This window comes from Episyrphus balteatus, chromosome 4 (genome assembly GCF_945859705.1).
Source record: "Episyrphus balteatus chromosome 4, idEpiBalt1.1, whole genome shotgun sequence".
Lineage (NCBI taxonomy): Eukaryota > Metazoa > Arthropoda > Insecta > Diptera > Syrphidae > Episyrphus > Episyrphus balteatus.
In genome coordinates, this window is record NC_079137.1 from 43,733,421 (window position 1) to 43,757,650 (window position 24,230).

Genomic DNA, 24,230 nt, shown 5'->3' on the forward strand with positions numbered 1-24,230 from the left:
TTTACCCCTCATCTGGATGCCTGAGCCTGGTGGCTCACTGACTGTGGATATGGATGCAAGGATGAGGAGGCCGAGGCCGTTAAAGCTCCTTTTCATTTTAGTACCAACGACGTACGTACACAGGATATGAGGATTGAGTTGTGTCGTCGTTCGTCGCCGTCATCGGGTGTGTTTTATGTTATGTTGTGTTTCTTTATGAGCGTACGTCCATTGATTATACGAACCAAAAAATAAAAAAAAAATAAACTCACTAAGAATATAAAAAAAAGGACGACTCTGGGAGGATGTGATATACAGACAATAATTCTTAGTCTGTCCGTTGGCTGTACGATTCACATTTCAGTCGGTTAACAACAGTCAAACGGCGATAACACACATTAATTTGTTTCGTGTGCTTTTTCGACAAAAATATATGAAAAAATTAAGGACGATTTAAAAAATAAAGCCAAAAAAGGACAAAATTAAAAAAAAAAAATTTAATGTGTGGGCGGATAAAAGGATACACAATCAAAAAGGATTTCATTCCGCGGTGTTATCTTGTGACAAACGGTTGTGATAAAAAATTATTTTAAAAACGAAAAATTTCATTTTGAAAACAAAAATAATTAACGGATTTAAAAATTCTCAGGATAATTTTTATCGAAAATTAAAAAAAAAAAAAATAAAATATTTCCACTTCCTTCTTCTTCTACTTAATTACAAAGTGCAATCTCCTTTTTATGACTTCGAGTGTAAATTGAAGAAAACAATTTTTACAAAAAAAAAAAAAAAAATTAACATAAAAAAAAAATATTTTCAAAAACAGTAAACACATTTTGTCCTATAATAAACATCATCCAGGACATAGACACACACACAAATTATTATGTTGCTGATGAATGTTGTTTTGTCATAAAAGAAATGGTGCACTTGTTTTATGGCATCATCCGTGATAGGTGGTGCGTGGTCCTTCATAAGCAAGGACGATTTCTTGTGAATTATGTCTGATCGCATATAAAAGGAATCATACAAACAAAACAGAACAAAAAAAAAAAACAAGGACGATCCCAAACACACATATGGATGATATGAGTTTCAACCAAATATCACATATAGGTGAATGTGTGTGTCGGTCGCGGTACCTGTGATTTTTTTTTTGTGTGTGCTACCTGTCGTCTCAGGTGATTATACACCTGTAAAGTGTGTTTATTTCACTGATTCAGTTATAGTCAAGATGTAAAGATCGGTTAATTAGTGCGGACACAGTCTTTCGTTGAATAATGATGTGAACGGTACTTGAATTTGAAAAAATATTACAATATTATTTATTTTAAATAATAATTTTATATGGAAAAATAAAAAAAGTGAATAAATAATAATAAATGTGAAATAAATAGAAAATGACGTGTGCAATATTGTCAAACAACAACAACAAAAAAAAAACATATGAGTGATTATTAGAATAAAAATAAACAAAATAAAAAAAAAATTAAAATAAGAACATTTGGAATTGGATAAACAAAGCAAACACAACGCAAAAAAGGATATGACTTAGAAAAGACGAGATCATAAACCTTTAAATAAAAAAAGGTATGTTAAAACAGTGAACCGAACCCTTTTTTTAATTAAAAAAAAAGAAACAGTTTATTATTGGGGACACTCAACGAAAAGTCAATAGGTATTTCACTTCCCATGATTTTGTTTGTGCTGTTCCTAAATATTTGTGAAATAGGAAAAAGAAAATTTAATAATTCTTGTTCCTGTATGATCCACAAAAATCAAGTCGATTTAGTGGTAACGGAATAAATGATAACATATTCAATTTTTCTTAAATAAGTACCTACCTTCCTATGAGAAAAGTCTTAATTTAAAGAAAGTTTTTATAAATAAGAAAAGTTTTTAAATCCAAACTAGGATTTTCTTGATAAAAAAAGTTTTTTTTTGTGAATTCCTACATATTTATTAGTTGTTTTAATTAACCAATTTGTACTTACACTCCGAAACAGATTGCCTAATAAAATTGATCAGTGATTTAACTCCTAAGATAAACTACCTACGACCAATGCATTTCATATTTTAAGTTTTGATCTAAGATAATTCCACTTACTTGTAGATTTGAATTATAAAAAAAAATGGTATATTGACCTATGATTGAAAAAAGGATGTTTTTAAAATCGTCCTTATTTTGTATGTCTTAATTTCTGAATAAAAAGATAGGTTCCAATCTTAAAGGTATCCCTAACGCGATTCGTATTCAAGTAATGCATACATATTTCAAAATTCTTATGATTCTAATATGTGTGATCATATTACGGCTTCCTCAAAAACTATGATTAAAAATTAAATATGTATTCTAAAACGCAAGAGAAGCTAAATAGAATAACCGTTAACGTTCTAAGAGATACAGATAGCTATTTCAAAACAATTTATGGAAAAATAACACTGGTCGGCAAAAAACTAAAAAAAGACGGGAGCAAGAACTTTATAAAGTGATTTTGATTGACTTTAGTGTGCTGAATTCAAAACTGTTTACAGATTTTTTCTATCACGTCTAGTTTTTGAGCTATACTCATCACTATTTTCGCTATATAAAGCTTCAAAAACTAATTTTTAGTTGAGTTTTTTTTTTATGTTTAGTCAAAAATATATATTTTCCTTAATATGTTGCTCTTTAGAAGTCCAAATCAGAAGACGCAAGATGGAATTTGATTCAAAAAACCATTCATTACTTTGAAAAACATAATCAAGATTTTGAGATATCTATCATAAATTTCTTTTTTCAATATCTTTGAGAAAAAAAATAATTTTGAAAAAATATAAATACCTTTAGGACGTGTTAATATGGCGTTTTGAGATTGCATTATTAGTTTTACAAAAAAAAATTTAACGGTGATTTAATTCGATGTCAAATGTACACAAAAAAAACGCGTTTTTGACCTATTAATATCACTGGTCAACAAAATTTAACTTTTTTTTTGCCACAAGAACCCAAATATACTTTTCTAGTAGTTTTTGGGGTGCTGAATCCGAATCTGAAGTCAGAAAAATTTGATTAGCCTTCGTTTTTGAAATATTACCGTTAGAAAATGTCAAAAAACGTAATTTTGGCTGTTTTCGAGGTTCTGTTTTTATGTTGGGTAATTCATTATAAACAAATTTGTAATGGTTATTATGAGAACAGATATTCTTCTTTCAAAAACTGTTTAAATTTTCCCGATATCTCTTTTATTGCTCGAGATATCTTTAGTTTCATTTAATAAGTCAAAGAGAAACTAAACTCAATCTAAAGTTAAAGTCACTGGCCACAGAATTTTTGCCACAGGAACCAAAATATACTTTTCTAAAGGTTTTTGAGTTGCTAAACTCAAATCCGCAATCGGAAAAATTCTATTAGCCTCCGTTCTTGAAATATAACCGTTATAAAAAAAAAACCCTTTTTTGCATTTTATAACGGTAATATTTTAAGAACGAAGGCTAATAGAATTTTTCTGATTGTGGATTCGAGTTCAGCAACCGAAAAACCTTCAGAAAAGTATATTTTGATTCTTGTGGCAAAAAAAGTGTAATTTGGTTGGCCAGTGTTGTTTCTGATTCAAAGACCGCTACTTAAATTTTAAATATCTCGGGCAATAAAAGAGGTACCGGAAAGATTTAAACATTTTTTGAATGAATAAAACTAGCTCTTATTGGCACCGTTACAAATTTATTCACAATTAATTACTCCACATAAAAACATAACCTCGAAAACAGCCAAAATTACGTTTTTTGACATTTTCTAACGTTAATATTTCAAAAACGAAGGCCAATCAAATTTTTCTGACTTCAGATTCGGATTCAGCACCCCAAAAACTACTAGAAAAGTATATTTTGGTTCTTGTGGCAAAAACCTTGTTGACCAGTGTATTCAATTATTTCAAAAACGTGACGTGCCAATGAAATTTTAACTTCAGATTCGGACTCAGCGCACAAAATTCCTCTCGAAAAGTAGGGTTTGGTTCTTGCTCTACATCCGTTGCCGACCAGTGTAATTAGATTGTATGATACGCATAAAAAGTAGTAAATGTTTTTACTTGAAACATTGTAAAGTATGAACTTCTTATATCCACATTTTGGGCATATTAAAACTATTATATACTTATTAATTCTATTGTGCAAGTATTTTACTATTTTTTATGCATACGGGGCAAAGTTTTATAATTTTGTATTCTTTAATTAATTGAATTGACTTCACAACTAAACAATCATTATTTCAGTTCCAGATTGTGAAAGTGAATGATGAACAAATTAAATTGAATTTTTGTTGACAATTCATTATTTGTTTTACATTTTTCTTAAGGTCTTACTCAAAATAATTAATGATAATATTTTCGAACAATACAATTTAGCGTTTTTTTTTTTATCAACGCAGATACCTATTCAAATTGATTCAATTGAAAAAACGAATATATAAAATAAATAGATATTGACTGTAGTGCGTTATTTGTTTAATACGTCAATTTAATACTTTCATTTATTTTTTTAAGAAGGGACGTTACATCTTTAGTTCTTTGACAAAAAAAAAAAAATAAAATGCACGACTGGTTCGCACGCTCTTAGAGTTCAAGTTGCTTAAATTTTTAATACTTTTTAAATGGAAATTTGGAAAATGTAGGTACATTCTATATAGGTAATGTAGGTAGAAAAAAAAATTGGTTTTTTTTTTAAATAAAATAAAATCTAAAATCAAATTGCCCTCCAAAACAAGTATGCAGTTTTGATTGATATATTAAGATGCATTTTTAGAAAAAAAAATTTCAAAATCGTTAGAGCCGTTTTTTAAAAAACTAATTTTTTATAAATAATTTCTTAAAAAAAAAGTTTTAAATTAAAATTGGTATGCCATTTTGTAGAAATCACTAATCAACATCTAAAAACAAAATTTCAAAAAAAAAAATTCAATGTCCCGTTTTCGAAAATTTGATTTTTCAGACAAAAATTTTCAAATTTTTTTTTTAAATCCAAAAATTATTTTTTTCGAAATTTTATGTTTGGTTTATATTTAAATTATATAAATTCTTCTTCACAAAAAATGTCGTTGAAATCAAATAGACAGTTTCGGAGATAATCGGATTTGAAAAAAAAAACCGTTCTATTAATAAATGATTTAAAAAAAAAATTTCATTAAAAGATCGATCTTGTGTTAAAACTTACCTTTGAATTTTTTTTACAACATCGTTGGAGCCATTTTCGAGAAATTAAACTTTTCCGAAATTTTTATAGGTATGACAGGTACCGTTATTTTTGGTCCAAAAATTTATAATGGATACGGTACTCTTGTTTCCAATAAAAAGGCATCGTTTTGTATGAATTAGTATAAATTTCTTCCTAGCTGTGGGGACTTTACTTTTTAATTTTTATAAAATCTATTTAATGTTCTTAAAATTGAAGAAAATTTACATTTTTAGTTTTTAACATAGTATATATAAACATAATGATATGAAAAGTTACGTTAATTAAACTAGAAACAAGTACGATACAAATATTTAGATAATAATAATAATTGCGAAATCAAAAATCATTGATGTCTTTTGTTTGTCATTCAAAGATAGCATCTTTAATTTTTGCATAAACAATGTTTCACATGGTTTTTTTTTTTTTGAATTTGCCTAACGCAGCTGCTTGAAAGAGCCAAGTCAATTACAAAGTTTATTTAATGAGAAAACACTTGTTTTCGAATTCTTCTTGGTATGCTGTGATTTTGTATGTTTTGTATAGTGTTTCTTTATTTTTCAACTTGTTCTAAAAATTCTACAGATAAAAACCATAGATATTAGATTCACCTATTTTCTTGCGATTTATCCGCAGAAGGATTTCCAAACATCAACATTTAAAAAAAAAAATTCATCTCTTCTTATCGGCAGGTGGGAGTTGTTATTTTTTTTAATATAAGTAGCTCCTACTATTGGTACAGAGCGGATTGAACAAAAAAAAGAAAATCGCAAATGTTTTAGGTATTTTCAAAAACTCAGATTTTGGTGTTTTTTTTAAAAAAAAAGGTCGATAATGTTTTTTTTTTTTTAATCTAGTCTGAAAAAAAAGATTCAAAAAGCATATAATGATGTGGATTTTTTTTCTCTAAAAATGTATGTTTGCTGAAAATGGTTATCTTTCGTCGAATCAACGATAAAACCATTTTTATTTTTTGAAATCTCTCTTTAAAATAACAATAATTTTGACGCTAAGCGAAACGAGAAAAAAAATATTTAAATTTTCTATAAATCTGATTTAGTGTTAAAGAATAATGTTAAGAAGTGTAACTTAAATTTCAGAATCAATTTTTATTAAATATAGGCTAAATAAGGATAAAATCATTGGAGCTCGATTCCATTAGGTTTTTATTTTTTTTTATTTTTAACTTGAGCTTTAAAAGTTCAAAGTTACGTCCACCTCAGCCGTTTTTTGTTTCGTTAAAAAAGTAAGGTATCAGATTGAACAAAAAAAAAAAAAATAGTATTTCAGTGTTTTATTTATATAACAAGAAGAAGAAATACTGACCATTTTTTAACATTTTTTAAAGAATAAATTTAGCAGAAATCTTGTTGTGATATCATAATCTTAATTTTACTATAAAAAAAAAGAGAATTATTTTTAGTTTTAACTGTTTTTTCTAAATTCAAGATTTATTTTACTAAAATTTTAAAACTGTTATAAAAAAGCAAAAATAAGTCTTTAGCAAAAGTAAAATAATGTAACATAAAGTTAAAGTTATTCTCTACATATTCTTACAGAATAGATTAACAAAATTCAATTACTCTCTTTTTATAATACGCAAATTTTTTTCTATCTAAAAAAAAAAAACTCGAATGCACTTGACGCATCGTCAAACAAAAATAAAACCATTGTCTGCCTCACTGAAAATTTGTAAATATTTTGTAAAGACTTCAATTAAAGTAGATATACCTTGATTCATCTACCTGGTGCTTGTTAAATATACCTACACACACTTTAGAGGTAAAGCACATGACTTGACGTATAAAATCCTAGCTAGACATTTTTACAATTAAGTCAACAATTGTTTTATGAGACACCATCATCAGTCATCAACCCTCCAGGTATAACTTCTTGCCTTCATTCATATACCTACCTTTAAAATATTTAAATTAGGTTTGTGTATCTTAAAGGTATCTATCTTCTCAGAATAAAATAAGAAAAAAATAAAATTAAAATTTATTTCTCTTCCTCTCGACCTTGAATCGCGCAGTGTGTATATGACAATTACTTTCCTCACAATAAAAATAAAAAAAAAAAAAATCTGACAGGGATGCATCCTCACTCCCATATTAACATCAGCCACACATACGCATAAATGCGACGTTAATTAGATTCAAACAAAAATGTGAGTTTTAACTTCGCTGAACACGTTCCTTTGATTGTTTAAAGCTTCTTCTCTTGACTACTTCCCGATTCCCAAACCGACGCAACGACGAGAAGAATTTTTTGCATACCTCGCAGATATACGTTTTTTTTTTTTTTAAAGAATGTTTTATATTCTTATCCCTGACAAAGCCTCACACACACACGTAAACACATTTCCTTTAGGGCGAATAGAACAACACATTACAGCAGCATAGCATACATTATAATCATTCATCCATCTATTATCTCATTGCAGATACACTTTTAGCGCTGGTGGGGAACTCATCCATCGCACCGCAACGTATGAGTAACAGCAGAGGCGTCAAGAGGACACCGACGACGAAAAATCAAGGCAATTGTTACTCCTCACAAGGACACTTTAAGTGAGTGTGAATCTCGGAAGCGCAGCAAAGAATATTAAAGCAGAATCCCACAAAAAAAAATAAATATAAACGAAGACTTCTCTGTCAAGAGTAAAAGATTTCATTTGAATGTTAAACGACTCCGGAGGCGTGGAAGCACGACAACGAAAACGAAGAAGAACGATATTAACAACGACAACAACGACGACGACTATTATCGCCCCCACAATGACGACAAACAACAACGCAAGCAATCAGGACCACTACAGTCTGCGATGGAACAACCATCAAAATCACATCCTTAGAGCTTTCGACGCACTCCTGCAAACGAAGGCTCTGGTCGATGTAACGCTCGTGTGTGCCGAGACCAGCATTCGGGCACACAAAATGGTCCTTTCTGCCTGCTCACCGTTTTTCGCGCGAGTTTTCGCCGAAACACCCTGCAAACATCCGGTCATAGTTTTGAAGGACTTCCGGGGATGGGTTGTGCAAGCCATTGTGGATTTTATGTACCGCGGTGAGATAAGCGTTCCCCAGGAACGTCTTCAGACGCTCATTCAAGCTGGTGAGTCCTTGCAAGTTCGGGGACTGGTGGAAAGTTCAGTTCCCGAGACTACACCGACACCAGCTGCATCACCTGATGACTTTGGAATGATCGATACGTCCCTGATGTCATCGGAACTGGAACGCTGTTCCAGCTTCGATGATGAGTCACCTTCTATGGTGACGTCTGGTTCAAAAATTATCCTGCCATCCCGCCTCTTTGCATCGTCATCGTCTCACAACGAGAACAATGTCCTCAACACATCGACAGGGTCACAGCCGGAATTATGTACATCACCGATGCCCCGGAGAAAGCAGGCGAGACCTCGTCGACGGTCGGGGGAATGTCCTCCCCATGAGGAGAGCAAACCTTCGACACCAACTCCCATGGAGGAACAACCCGCCACAGCAGTTATTAAAAGCGAAGAGGAACCCTTGGAGAATGAGAACGAGGAGATCAAGGAAGATGAGGAAGAGCATTTGAACCCACCAGAACGACCAGAATCCAGTTTAAATGGTGATGCAGATGCAGAAGATGAAATTGAACAACAACCCGAGATGAAAGAAGATGATGATGAAATTCAAAAAAGGGATAATGAAAGTCCTGCCGAAGGACCAGAAGACCTTTGCACGAAAAAAGACTCAATTGGCAGTACCATCACTGATCCTGCCCTAATCGATGAAACCAACAACATCATCAACAATAACAACAACAATAATAATAACAACAACAACAATACGAATAAACTCAATAACAATCGAATAGTCCTGTCACTGAAGGACATTCGTCAATTAAACAAACCACCATCAATTGGTCGAAGTAGTCATCCCTTTCCACCGAACTTGAGAGACCTCGATGCACAAATGCAAGCAGCTGCAGCGGATTTTCACATGGATCAAATGGATTTATCGTTAGCGGCTGCTGCAGCGGCGGCAGCAGCACAACATCATCAAAATCGACAGGAGCAACAACATCAACATATGCATCATCAGCAACAACAGCAGCAACAGCAGCAGCATGCTCAGCAACAACATCAAGCCCAGCAACAACAAGCGCAACATCAATCGTATGCTAATAGTTTGTTGGGGCAAATGGGAATGCAAGGACTTCATCCACCAGGACAATTTGGTCATGAACGAATGGAAGACAGTATGAATCGTATGAGTAAGGAATTTACACCGAGTTCACCGATGAGCCTGCCATCGCATTTCAATCCACCTGATGGACCGCCACATCCACCGTCACCGCTGCCCTTTCCTGGTATGTCGTCGGCGTTGACATTAACGCCGCCACACAGTAAGTTGATAAATTATTATTTTGATTTTTCTTTATTTTTGTTTTTAATTTTGCATAAGCTTAACTTGGTTAGGTCACTGGACTGAATATTGAAAATTTTGAAAAATTATGAAACGCACCTATGAATAACATACTACCTATTGCAAAAAATTATGTGAATTTATTTTTGGAAAACTGCCAATCTGAAATAAAATTAATAGTGGAGTAACTAAAGCTGAAAAATTGGCAATATTAGGGAACCCGACCAAACAGCTTAGATTTTGATGATCTTTTTTTTCAAACGTCGGTAATTAAAAATACTTTAAAGTCTATAGATTAAAAATTGTCGGTGTTGCCGTTTTGATTTTTTAAATTTAATTGAAGATTTTTGTGAACAAAAACAAATTTTTTTTCAAAAATTTTTCTTAAATTTCATAAATTAATTGATGCCAAAAGATTGTCTAGGAAATTCAAGGAAAAAAAATATATGGGAGTGAGGGACAATCTTCCATAGTTCAAGCGATAGATGCAATTTTCTTATTAATTGACTTCAAACACAAAAAAAAATATTTGAACACAACGGCAACACCTACAATATTCAAATACACATTTTTTTAAAAGCTAGAAGCTTAGTCATATATGTAAAATTAAAATTAAGTTAATTGAATGAACGGCTTTTGAAAGAATAGTAATTGAACTCAGATTTTTGAAAAAAAAAATTATTGAAAAAATTTTAACATGTCGTTTTTTAAACTTGGTCGTAATATAAAATGCATTTATTTTCAAATTTTTTTTCCGCATTTATTATGATTTCAAATTATAAAAGGAAATGTCAATATGTATTACGGTTTATGAAAAAAATTAAAAAGTATTTCATTTTCGAAGAACTTTTTTTAATAAAAGTTTTGCAAAAAAAATGTAACTTATTTTTTTTTTAAAGTTTAACATCTAAACATAAAATTATTTTTTTATTCATTTAATAATTTTATTCATTTAATAATAATTTAATAATTGCTGTTGAAAGTTAAATAGCAAAAATATAAAGTTCCTATTTACCACAGTCTTTAAGAAAATTAATTATTTCAATGCAAAAATTCAGTTTTAATAAAAAAAAAACCATTGAAATTGAAGTAATTTTTTATTTTTTTTTTTCAAAAGTGTGATATATTTTACCTTTTTTGCTTCGAAATTCAACTGATAATATTTATGGCCAAAATTTTTTTTAAAATAAATTCATATTTTATTAGAAAAAGTTTGGAAAAAAGTCATTTTAAATTTTTCTAATAACATTTTTTTTTAATTCTGAGTTTGAGGACCATTGTTTCAAAAAGTCTTGATTAAATTTAGTGGATTTAAATTTAAGAGATAAGAATGAGCTTCTGGCTTTTTAAAAATGTATTTTAAAATATTGTAGGTGTGGCCGTTGTTTTCAAAATATTTTTTTTGTGTTTGAGGTCATAATGTTAGAAAATTGCATTTATCGCTTAAACGATGGAAGATTGTCCCTTACTGCCTTTTATATATTTTCCTTAAATTACCTAGAGAATCTTTTGCTATCATTTATTTTATGAAATTTAAGGAAAAAAATTGGTTTTGTTAAAAAAAAATTCAATTTTAATTTTAAAAAAACAATACGGCAACACCGGAAATTTTTAATCTATAGACTTTAAAGTATTTTTAATTACCTACGTTTGAAAAAAAAAATCGTCAAAATCAGAGCTGTTCGGCTGGGTTCCCTAATAATTTGCTTTAGTTACTCTACTATAAATACATTTTTTAAATCAATTATAATTGTTTTAGCCTAAAAATTACCTACTTCTTGAAAAGTCAAATATATTTTCCGCGTAAAAATCGATTTAAGTTCAAGTGTCAAAAAATTTTTAGATCTTTAAAGTTTGACCCAGAACGCTCCAATATTCCAATATCTATCGTTTAGATTAGAAATGGTATCAAATGTAAAATAAAAAAATACATATTGTTTTTTTTTTTTCGCTCAATACAAGAACCAAATTCGGTACCAACTTTTAAGTGTTAAAAATCCAAAAACTATTATGCACTTTTTTTAAGAAAAATAGTAATAAAATGCAAAGATTCCAAATGTTTCAAACCAATTAATCTGTGGACTGCCTGCTAACTAAACATTTTTTGTATGCTAGAAAACAGATATAAGATAGTAAAACTTCTAAAATTCCAGCTGCATACAATATACCGTTATATATTTCACTATTTCTAATTTGGGCTTCTGCCATTCTGAAAAAAAAACCGTAATTATGAATATCTCTGGAACGACTTATCCAACACGACATTGCCCAGATTTTTTGATAGGAAATCTAATTCTAATCTAGAGCTCAGCGAAGTAGGTCTTTTTCAATTCTCCAACTTCTTTCTGATGAATGGAAACAAAAACATTAAAAATTCGGGATTTGGAACACTTTTGAAGTAGTGCAAATTATGTAATTAGTAAAAAGAGATGATTGGTTACTATAAAAGTATAGGTTAAGAAGAATACTCAGCCAGTTCAAGTCATCAGTCAGAATTACAATTAAAGTTACTTTTATTGGTACCCAGTATATTTTGTAGGAACACAGTTAAACAATCTATTTCGTTCTTCTAAAATGCGCCTGGTAAATCTGGACTTGAAAGAAATAAAATATTGAAGAGATAAAATAAGTTCCATCAATTTAACCGATTTAAGAAAGAAGAATGATTTAACGCTTAAAATTTTAAGAATAAAAAAAAAACATTACATCCGATGAAAATTCATGTAATTAGGATTTGTGCAATGTCTGAAGGAAAAAAAAAAATATGTTTTCTCCTCCTAATTTTGGGCGTGTGATGGTATTTTTTAAACACTTATCCGTAATCAGCTACAAGATTTTTATGTGCCTTCATAAGATTCATCTAAGTTCAAAAGACGTTTTTTTTAATTAACAACATGTTTTTTTATTTCTAATGAAGGAACTGCAAATAATATGTTATGTTTGTTTCTCTTGACCAAACCAAATCTAGATCGATTTTTAATACGCACACAAAAATATTCTAATTGAGCTAATTTTTTTTTTCGAAAATCAATTTTCAATCATTGGTTTTGAATTTCTGAGAAAATAAACTTTTTTCCTTTTTTTTTTTCAAGTTTGTAAAATTTGAAAAAAAAAATGTACCTACCGTCAAATTTAGTTTAGACAGAGCAAAAATTATTAATTATAGAATTTTTTTTCGGTCGTAGGTATACTTTCCAAATTTAACAATTTTTTTTTTTGACCATTGTTTACCCTTTCGGACCCAGCGTTACTCTCATGTATATTTTTAAAAATTCGTAAAAAATATTCCATTCAATCATTTTTTAGGTTTTGATGGCTTAATTCAGAGATAATAATGTCTAGTTACTGGATTATTACAAAAAGTTAGTCAAATATCATACTTTTAATTTTTTGTTATCGAAAAAGGGACTGGAATTCACATTTTTTTATTTTTTTTTCAAAATTTTTATTGTTAATCTAGAAGGTTTTTTGTTTTTTTGGCTTAGAAGAAGTAGCATACATTATTGTTACATAAAAAGTTATTTTCTCAGATGTCCGAGAGTAAAACATTAGTTTTGCTATTTATTATTTTGGAAAATAACTCTTAGCTTTTCATATTTCTTAGTTGTGATGTTTTTGACATGATAATACTGAAAAAAACATTTTTTAATATAGATTTTCATAGCTTGGGTTCGAACGGGTTAACTGTACTCGTAAACAACATGACCGATTAAAATAAAATTGTATAAAAAAAAAACAAGTAATTTCAATATTAATATTTAAAAAAAAAAATCATTTTTGGATTTTTAAAAATTATTCCATTTTTTTTTTTTACTTTTTTATTTTTTTTTTTTTTGAAAACGGACCAATGGATTTTATTGAAACTGTTTTTTTCATATTTTTTTTAATTTCTTAAAAAAAATTTATGAATCTTTTAAAAGCTTTAATATTCCAACCAAAATGAACTTGCTGCGTCAATTTAGTCAAGCTTTTATTTTAATTATGGATTTCGCAGATTAATTATTAACTCAGGGTTTTGTTATACTTATTCAAAATGCTGACCAGAGTTCCTATCAATTACATTTAAAATAGAGTGCAGGGGATGATTTTTTGCCGAAACTCCGAAAATAACATATCCATAAAAATTCTTTTCTGTAAAATGTAGAATGTAACACTAAATCTTAAGATCGAGTTCTTAAAGGTCAAAGCTAAAAAAAAACTATCAAAATACAGGTCTTTATAGTTGACCTTTTTATTTCATTTCTACGCCCACCTTAAACTAAAAGTCTGGGTCTACTATATACATAGTGATTCCTCAATCTAATATTTGTACTATTTATCTTAAAATTTACTAAATTGTAGCGTCTGTATTTTTAAATTCGATTAAGACCCTACTTACATACATATTCAAAAAAAACTTCAACTAATCGATGCAATGACACATAGAGTTCACTAGGTATTTCGATAAATTTGTTCTGCTAAACAAATTCAATAAAATTCTTTGTGTGACGTTCACACAAAGAATAAGTCGAACAGAAAAAATTATGAACTTTATCCTTTTTGAATGTCTCTTATGGAGAATTATGTGCACCAAAAAAAAAAAAAAAACAATTCTCACCCACGTTACCCATAAGTCGATGTATGACTTGTCAAGAGTAGTGTCACTAATTACCTATAATTCGATTTTCCTTCATATTCCAATGTTGAACACAGCCACCAGTCATAAGGACTTTTCTCTCATTCAATCATCATCATCATATCGTCTCTCTGCAACAGTCACATCCATAATATGCAACGAGTGGAAATGCAGAGAAGTCATCCGATTGCGCAAAAAACAAGCAAAATATTAAAAAAATTGAAAATGAAAAAAAAATTATGTTTTCACAAAACAAAAAAAAAAATGTCGCATGTGTACCTAGAGCACCAGAGTGCAGTACCACCATCACCCACAACCATCCACCCGCATGTCTTCTGTTTGATCCTTGTGACTTCTCTTGAATATGAAAAAAAAAAAAACATTACAACTCGTATAGCGTAATTTTTTTTTCAAACTACCTTCCCAATCCTATTCATCCACCCTACCTACATTCATCTTATGTGTATGCAAAAGGACTTATTAAATTCGTTTGAGTTGTCCTGGTGGATGGAAAACATCAACCAAGAGCATAATTCGAAGTCACAGCGAGAGTGTAGTAAACGTATGAGGTCACATGCCAATCGTGAAGATAATTTCCTTGATGGGGCACACACAGAGTATACGACTGTGGAAAAAAGAAATATGAAAAACTAGAACAAAAATAATATCAAGTGTTGTTTTAACTTGGCTTTTCGTCCTTTAAAGGATAATGTATTGGAAACTAAAAATAAAATTCAAAATATGTAAAAATTCGAATGGATGAAAAACTAGATTTAAGTTGAAATTCTTCGTAAGAAATGATTTTAGGAAAAAAAGAGGTATTTTTAACTAGGTGACCAGTACTTGCGTTGCTTCGCAAAATATTTTGAAAAAGTTAAAAATGCTAACAATTAAAATTCAAAAAATATCTCAAAAATAACGCAAAGTTAACACTCTAAAACAGTTTTTGGAGATTTTTTTTGTTCTAGTTCAAATTAGTTAAAAAAAAAAAAACTATCAAAAATTAACAAACTTTGTACAAATTTATCTCAGTTAATTTTTGTTCAAAAACATTGCAAGACACTCTGTTCAAACTGGAATTTAATGCCCTACAAAAAGTTTTTTTAAGAAAAATTTCCATTTTAGTCGAAATTTTTCATTAAGAAATGATTTTAAGTAATTAATGGTATTGTTCACTAGATGACCCGTTGCTTCGAAAATTTTTGAAAAATAAGAAAATGCTGACAATTAAAATTCAAAAAATATCTGAAAAATAAAGCAAACTTAACACTGTGAACCAGTTCCTGAGAATTTTTGTTCTAGTTAAAAATATTTAAAAAATACCAAAAATTGATAAACTTTGTATACAAATTTATCTCACTCAAAAATCTTTCGAGGCACTCTGTTCAAGCTAGAATTTATTAATGCCCTAAAAATTTCTCTAGAAAAATTTCCATTTTAGTCAAAATTCTTCAGTAAGAAATGATTTTAAGAAAATGGAGGTATTATTCACTAAGTGACCCGTACTTGCGTTGCTTCGCAGTTTTTTTTTTTTAAACGTTACAAAATGCTAGTAATTCAAATTTATAAATTATTTGAAAAATACCGCAAAGGTAACACTCTGAACCAATTTTGGGAGATTTTTTTTTGTTCTAGTTCAGAAAAATAGAAAACAAAATCGAGAATTGACAAACTTTATAGGTACAAGTTTATCTCAGTCAATTTTGATCAAAAACAATGCAAGACACTTTGTTCAAATGCGAACTCAATGCCATACAAAAAGATTCTTAAAAAAAATTTCCATTTTAGTCGAAATTCTTCAGTATGAAATGATTTTAAGTAAATAGAGGTATTGCTCACTAAGTGACCTTTACTTGCGTTGCCTCGAAAAATATTTTCAAAATATTACAAAATGCTATAATAACTCAAACATCTGAATAATACCTCTAAACCTATTTATAGTGTTTTTGGTTCTAGCTAAAAATAGTAAAAAAAATCGAAAATTGACAAACTTTGCACAAATTTATCTAATCCAATTTTTGTTCAAAACCATTTTGAGATAATTTTTTGAAAAGAAAATTGAATACCCTACAAAAAGATTCTTAAGCTAAATTTCCAAACATGCCTTTGTTTTAAAGTTATGTTGAAAAAAACTTTTTTTCAATTATATAAGCTAAATCCTGCAACCCAGTTGAACGTTTCATAATCTTACTATACTCGACTTGTCCTCATAAATCTTCGCGTTGCTGCATACGATTTATTATTTTTATTTTGATGAGCATAAGGATGTGAGTGAAGTAAGTCTTTGCGTATATTATTTGCCACAACTCACTGTTGCATTTCATGTCTTTGAAGAGTGGTGGAGCGCAGGAGTCGCAAGCATCACATTTGCCACAAGGAGTGGTGGTGGGAGTGCAAACAAACCTCAATAGTAACATTCACGTATATTGTCTCTGATTGATGTGTATGTTATGATAGAACCAGCTTGAGGGTTTTTTTTGTTAATAGGGAGTTGGAGTGTAGGTACTTGTTTAAAGGATACATGCGGGAATACTAGAAATTATTTTTTTATGTCCTTCTCTGATCCTTCAAAAAAAAAAAAAACGAAACAATGGAATTATCGAAGAGTGGAACAGCGAATATTTATATTAAAAAAATAAAAATCCAAAACTTATTGGAACTCCATATATAGCCATTCTCGCGGCCTCCTGATGATATGAAAATCAGGCAGATTGTTGGAATGGGGTAAAAGAATGACTTCCGTATGTCTTCCGTTCGTGAATTGGCGCCCTCAAACTACTATAACCATTCGTCCTTGCTTGTCATCGCCTGAACTGAACTAAGATCCAAACGATGTTGTTCGTTCTCGACTTTGTCGCATTTTAACGAAGTTTATTCCTTGCTCACGGACGTAGTTTTTTTTTGCTCCTGTTGCCCGCTCATAAGGACGAGAGTTTTTTTTTGTCGTATATGCATGCACACAGGATATACAGAAACAGAATGTGTGCTTACGACGACGATGTTGAAGAAAAAAAAAAAAAAAATAGAAATAAAAGAACTTAAAGAAAATCGCAGGTTATGTTTGCGAATGTGCGGTTCTTCGTCTTATTTGGCATTGAGCTCTGCAGCTAAGTCCCGTGCCCGTCCCGTTCCATGTTAGATATATATTTTTTGTATATTTTTGTCTTCCAGGAGGCGTTAGCACACAGCTCCTTGTATGTCGTTTACTTATATTTATTTTAGTTTATTTTTTTTTTTTTTTGCTTGGTATTCTATTTTATCTTCCTATTTTAGACTTCCGTGATTTCTTACTTTTCACTCAGTCGTCATAAATTGCAGTTTATTGGAGGAAGGATGCATGGGAGAGGAGTCCTAGAGTCTTGCCTTGAACGGGCTTATTTCTTCATCCACGTACGCGATCACGTATATTATGTTTGTCACCCATTTGGGAAAGGGGTTGAGGGCTGGAAAAGAGTAGGTGTGGTGGTTGTAGAAAAACTTTTCTTAATGATTGCAATGTCTCATTTGAAGGGAAATTGTTTTTCTTATTTTTTTTTTTTTGTATTTTTTACTGCCGTTGTTTCGTCCTTTATTTTTTTTTCTCTGCGGCATATGGGATAGTATACTAAAAAAAGCACTATGGATACCAACAAGTTAAAAATGCATTTGCATTTTTAAGGTGGAATGGTAGAAAGGTGGCATATGGGTGGTACATTCATATAGTTTTTTTTTTCTTCTCATCACTGCATGGAGAATTTGTTGCTTTATTTTTTTTATAGGAAAGAAGCAAAAAATCGTAGGTGTGTATTTATAGGGAAAGAGAAGTTTTTAACGAAGTTTTTTTTAGCTCCAGGGGGAGTTTTCATCCTTATTTTTTTTTATTTTTTTTTTAATGTTGAGAGTTGGCATATATATTTGTTTTTTTCTACTTTGAAAGTTTTCGATAAATGTTGATATACCTGCCTAAAGAGTATTTCGTTGACAGTTTTTGAATGATAGGTATAATGTATGTATTTTTTTTTGTTTTTTGAAGTCATTTGGTTGATTTATTTACGACAATATTTGTAGATTATTTTTGGACTCATTTTGTCTGAGGCATTAGTTAAATTTAACCATCTGTCTGTCAAGCAATTAATTACATAATGAAGATATGTATTTCTGTTGTATAATTGTGTGGATCAGAATCAAAACCCATTTTATCCACTTTTTTTGATTTCGAGTAAATCGAGAAAAACTTGTATCTCGTAAACGAAACATTTTTTAGTACTTTTTTAAATGCAGGATTGATTCAATTAGGATTCCCTACAGTTTAAGTCCAGAAATCGTGATATGAGAGTTTTAGTTTTAGAGTTATACCCAAAACAAATATGGATAGAATGGATTTTGAGAATCACTTCTGAATTTCAGACCAAAATAAGAAAATATGGCATTAAAAAAACTCAATTAAAAACGAGAAAACTTTATTTCCTTTTTTTTTAACTACACCTACTTTCTTGAACAAATAAATTCAATCCTAAATGCCGAAAATTTTTTTTTCAAAAATCCGTATAAATTTTCGGATATTCCCATCTAATCTCATCCCATGGATAAAATGGTTTTTGAATTTCAAATTTATTTTAGAAATAATATTTTGAATGGATATAATGGATTTTGATGCGAATAAAATTGTTTGGATATAATGGGTTTTGAAACAAAAACTCAAGTGGATAAAATGGGTTTTGAAATTAACCTCTAACTTTGTGGTCTGATTTCTATGCCAAAAAATGTAATTAGAGACTCAAACTTGGGCGTAACGTATGTATTTCAATAATACAAACAAAACCTCATACCTAAGTCATTTTTTTTGAAAAGTGGATATAATGGGTTTTGATTCTGATCCACACAATTATAAGAACGCAGACAAAATTTTAAAAAGTGCAAATTGATTTGCTAATTCTAAACTTGCCCAGTTGTACCTTCAAATAAACCACGTAAACCTTACTTTTGCTCAGTATTTGATAAACACTAGTCTATATTTAACATGCTTAGCAATCCTGCAGTTTTTCGCTTTCAAAAAAGGCCAGTAAAAGGAAAAACGCGCATTGGTTCACTATGGCGTATACGTACTTTTTTTCTGAATTTTTTTTGTTTGATTGTAGGGAAAATATTTGTATCGGGTTTTAATCAAAATCAATGTCATTATGTTTGGAAGGACGGATTAATTAATTTCCATTGGTTTTGTGTGGCTATCACAACTTTAAGTATTAAAACAGAAAAATTAAAGCATTTGATGTCAGAAAAAGATAATTATTTTTTAATTAAATTTAGAAAAATTACATAAAATTTTAACAAAATGGATGAAAAACTGCCAGTAAATCAGAGGGGCAACATAATCCAGTTGTCGAGTTCAGGAGAATGCATTTTAAAAATGATTTTTTTAATCCCCGATCTGAAGTTGCTCGATCTGAAGTTGCTTTTAACGCTTCTTACTAAACAATTAGAGGCAAGCAAAAGCAAACAATTCTTATTACTTAAAGTCTTTAACTTAACTCCATTTTACTTAAAGTTCTTTAAAGCATTGATTGCTTTGGGTTAAAAACAGTCAATTTTACGAAAATTCATAATCTTGAAATAAGTACATAAATACACCGGTACAAATTTGCTGACCAAAAAATTTTAAGGATATATGGTCTCTACCAGACCAAAACAAGTCTTGGTTAAAAATAGCCGAAGTTATAATTTTTCCAACTTGTTTTTTTTTTTTTCTTCATGCTGAATTTTCCTGAGTTGTTTCTCAATCACTTTACTTTGAATTTTGACTTCTAAACGTCCATATCTGGAGTAATGAATTTTTTGTTTATATTTTAGCCCAGGCAAATTAGTAAATTAAATCGCATTATTCGTGGGACAGAATTACCCAATCAAATATATGAAAAAATGTCATTTTGCCCCTACCTTGCCCGACAAACCCACATTTGGCCAACTATAAAAGTTTCTTTAATCAACTCATGGAATCATATGCATATAATTTTTAGATAATTTTGTGTTTATAAGTCTAACCATAAAAACGATACCAATCCACATTCCATAAAAAAAATGTTGTCCTGCCTAAAATGCGATTTCATGCCCATATTTTGACTTATTTTGCCTGGACTATTTGTATTTAAAAAATTTATCGATTCCTGTATAAATTTTTTTCTGTCGCTTTTTGTAAAATAGTTTTTCGGTCTTTTTCAAAATTCACTTTGCATTCGAATTTCAAATTTTTAATTAAATTTTCTGTAATTTTCCTAAATTTGTGTTCAGCTTTGTGTCGTTGAAAAAAAAAAAAAAAAAACTCAAAAAAATTAGGTAAGTAGGGTGCCTCATCTCTTTTAGTCTTGATTACACTGGTATGAAAGGAAATCCTCAAAATCTCAATAACCCTCTTTTTCTGCTGTTTTCGAAGAAATATTTTGGCATAATGTAATCTTTTTCAATTAAAATTAATACGGTTTATGAAAGAACTTATTTTTTTCTTTCAAATTCAGTTTCAATCTTCTCAATATCTCTTTTCTTCTCCGAGATATCTTAATTTAAGTAAGTTTAGTAGGTTTGGCATATCTTTTACCATAAAGAAACTGATCTCTAAAAATTAATATATCTTTCTCCCTAGAACAAAAGTATACTTTTCTAATGGACTTTAGTGTGCTGATTTTGAATCCGAACTCAAAAAATTTCGGTCAGCTCTGGTTTTTGAGATATAGTAGTTTTTTTGAGATTTTCTAAAAAAAAAAAACTTGATTTTGTGATACTTTAATATGAATATTTTAAAATCCTGATGTGATAGAATTTTTTTGACTTTGGATTCTAACTCAGCACATCAAAAACAATAAAAGAAAAGTGTACTTCTGCTTCTAGGAGAAACAAATCTGAAGCTTTACAAGGCAGTTTATCGAATGGTTTATTACAAATAAAATATTTCTAAATAGAAAAATAGTATATAAAATTACAAAACACGTAAAAATTTTGTTTAATGTATTTTATTATGGTTTTCTTTACATATTTGACTTTTTAAATACAATAGGCATTGATATTTTACATTTTCCTTAATTAAGGTGCTTTTGTTCATGTAGGATTTACTAAAAAATGAAGGATTTCGAAATGTCTGCTTTTTTTGTCAATCAGTATTTTAAAAAATGAGTAAACATTAATGTAAAAGGACATATCTGGTGTCAATCGATAGGTCATATTATGAAAAATAAGTTCTCCAAATTTGAGCTCAATGCTACAAATAGTTTTAATTATATACAAGTTCAAATGAATCTAAAAGGGTGATTTTTTTAGAAACTACCCAAATGAATCTAAAAGGGTGATTTTTTTAGAAACTACCCACATTTTTCAAAAATCATTTTTACAAAAATGGTACCTGATAAAAATTTTCTGAAACCAGATTTATATTCAGGAAAGTTTAATCTTTCATAATATCAAAAAATTATTCGAAGGAGAAAAAAAAGTTAAATTTTGCAGACCAGTGTTAGGTATTTGACAATCCAATTAACCCATCCAAGCGAATGCACATCTTTGCTAGTTTTAAGACTTTCTTAATTTTTGTTCGCAAAAAATCGATTCCAAATTTATGATTTTTCTTGTCATTTTACCAAATAATTAAATATTATTGTACAAAAACTTTTTTTTGAAATTCTTGACCTTTTTAAGTTTCAAAACCTCATTATTTATTTCTTTTTGAAAAGGCCTAAATGTCTTCTAGGTGAAAATTTACAATGGCTTGAGCTATAATTTCGTTTCAAAAATATGGCATTTTGTTATGTAAAACAAACTCAAAAACTTACCAGGTCCCAAAAGATTTCAATCATAGTAAAGTTCAATGCAGAATACTTTTATAGTTTTTAAATCGTTCACATAGCTGAATTAAAAATCAGAAATGTTTTTTTTTTTTTTTTTTTTTTAAACTAGTATGATATTGAATATTACTTATACAAATTCTAAAAGCAAGAAAATGAAAAAATGTTAATTTTCTTTTTCTGTTTATTTCAGTGTTCGGATTGGATTCCCCACTAGGACTTTTCCCGCCTGGAATTGATCCTGGTAAGCTTTATAACCCGCTCATGGAAATGTCCGACCCACGAGGACTAGGAGGAGATCATCCGCCATTTCTCAAAAAGAAAAGTAAGTACAAATTTTTCAATAATTTGTTTATATCCAATGTGTTACTAGTATTAAGGTTTTTTTTTTTTCCTACATGTATAGTGTAAAGAAAGCTCGGAGCAATGTTTCATTTGATCAATTTTTGTTTGTCCTCGAAAAAAAGTTTAAATTTGTAGCAATCTTACTCGTAGGTACTTCTTTTAAAAAAAAAATTCCCTCACTCACTCAACTGTCTAATTAACCCTTCGATCTTTGATCGCCTTCATAGTCACGCCGCCATATGGCACGTAGCAGTTGTAAGTAGTTTCGTCTACAACTATTATTTTTCTTTCAAATTGCCACCACATTCTTTGTTTTTTTGTTGTTGTTGTTGTTGTTGTTGTTATAGTTTCTTGTGTGTTTTTTTTTTGTTTTTGTATCTTTTTCTTTTAAATACATTTTCACACCTGAGAGCACTATTTCGTTCTCTTACTCCACCTGTATACATAATACCCACATGAATTTTGTGGCTAAATCTATCAAGGCATCGAAAAGCATATACGAAACGAATATAAAAGGCAGAAACTATAAAACAAAGTGCACTTAATCGAGTTTTTTTTTTTTTTTTGGTTTAAGGTTGATTTCCCCTTAGCAAGCGTGTTGACCACGCTTGATTGAATGGGATCAGCCAAATCCAGTGATCGCAGAACGGATGAGAGCTTGAGAGCTGAGCTGGATAATGGTAGCGGCACACAAAAAATTTAACATTTCGTGGTTTTCCTGTGATCATGAACATGTTCACCTATGCATATCGCACCTGGTTACGACTATGACTTGGTTTTTTTTCATTTTACTTTGGAGGTGATCACCGGCTTAGTAGGATGTCAGAGAAGGGGTAAAAGACAAGAAAATTAATGAGATGAAAAATTGATTATGTTTTTTTTTTTTTTTCTTCTTTTTTATTTTGATTCCCCTCTTTTATGTGGAGTTAGATACATTTTCGAAAGTGAAGTGTTAAACCGCATTTGATTGACATGATCATCGGTAATTTTAATTACATTGAAGTATTTTTTTTTTATATTTTACTTTTTCAATGTGGTGGAATCAGTGAGTTTGAGATGGAATTTCTAACAGAAGTTGAACTTTTAGTAGATGATTGACAGTTGTTTCATTAATGGGTGGAGTAATCACTCATAAATAACATCACTAATTACTTTTGGCGCCTTGATGCCAAATAAAAGATATTTCATGACCTTTATTTTATTTTTCAAAATCAAACTTGACCCAGAAAATAATTGTATATTTCAAAATTCACTACCATTGGATTCGTGTATGTTTTTTTGTTTGCAGATTTTATCGATACTTCACGAAGTCTTTTTATTTAGTATTTTTCATAAAAATTTTCCTATTTTCAGAAACCATATTTTTTACTTTTATTTCGTACCTATTCTTTTTTTTTAAGCAATAATTTAGTATCTACTTTTCTTCTTTATGAGAGTTACTTATAACTAACTCTTGTGAATATTTTTTTGTGGGGATTTATTGTGTTAAAAACATTTTTCTAATTTTTTGATAACCCTCACAAGAAGTATCTAACCAAAACTGAACACCTTTGGATTTTTAAAATTTCAATTTGATGTAAAATTCCTATTTTTATATGAAAATCCTTTAATAAGATGCGTTATAACCACTTCCTCTTCCATTTTTAATTTTTCAAAAAAATACAAAAATTCACAAAATCAATTCATTTATTTTTGCAAGTTATAAAGGCCCTTTTCCATTGTACAGCAACTACAAATTCCTATCTCCTCGAGTAGAAGATCATGTCGTCGGTGTTTTAGAAAACCGGCTTAGCTAAAAAATCATGGCTTTTAAGTTATTTATGTCAATTTACTGGAAACAATACATTCTTTATTTTTGTTAATTCAGTATAA

At 29.7% G+C, this 24,230-nt stretch overlaps 1 protein-coding gene across 3 annotated transcripts in view; it reads left to right on the forward strand.

Annotated features, from left to right (window-relative positions):
* The window catches only part of LOC129919424 (protein jim lovell), a 70,731-nt gene that overhangs the window by 33,641 nt on the left and 12,860 nt on the right, over positions 1-24,230 (forward strand). Inside the window, exons 1-3 of one of the 3 annotated variants that reach the window (XM_056000294.1) lie at positions 895-1,569; positions 7,631-9,576; positions 22,207-22,338. In XM_056000294.1, coding sequence (XP_055856269.1) covers positions 7,866-9,576; positions 22,207-22,338 — 1,843 coding nt within the window. In that variant the 5' untranslated portion in view covers positions 895-1,569; positions 7,631-7,865. Of the gene's footprint in view, positions 1-894; positions 1,570-7,630; positions 9,577-22,206; positions 22,339-24,230 lie in introns of those variants that run through there. The other 2 variants (XM_056000295.1, XM_056000293.1) reach the window with 2 other exon arrangements.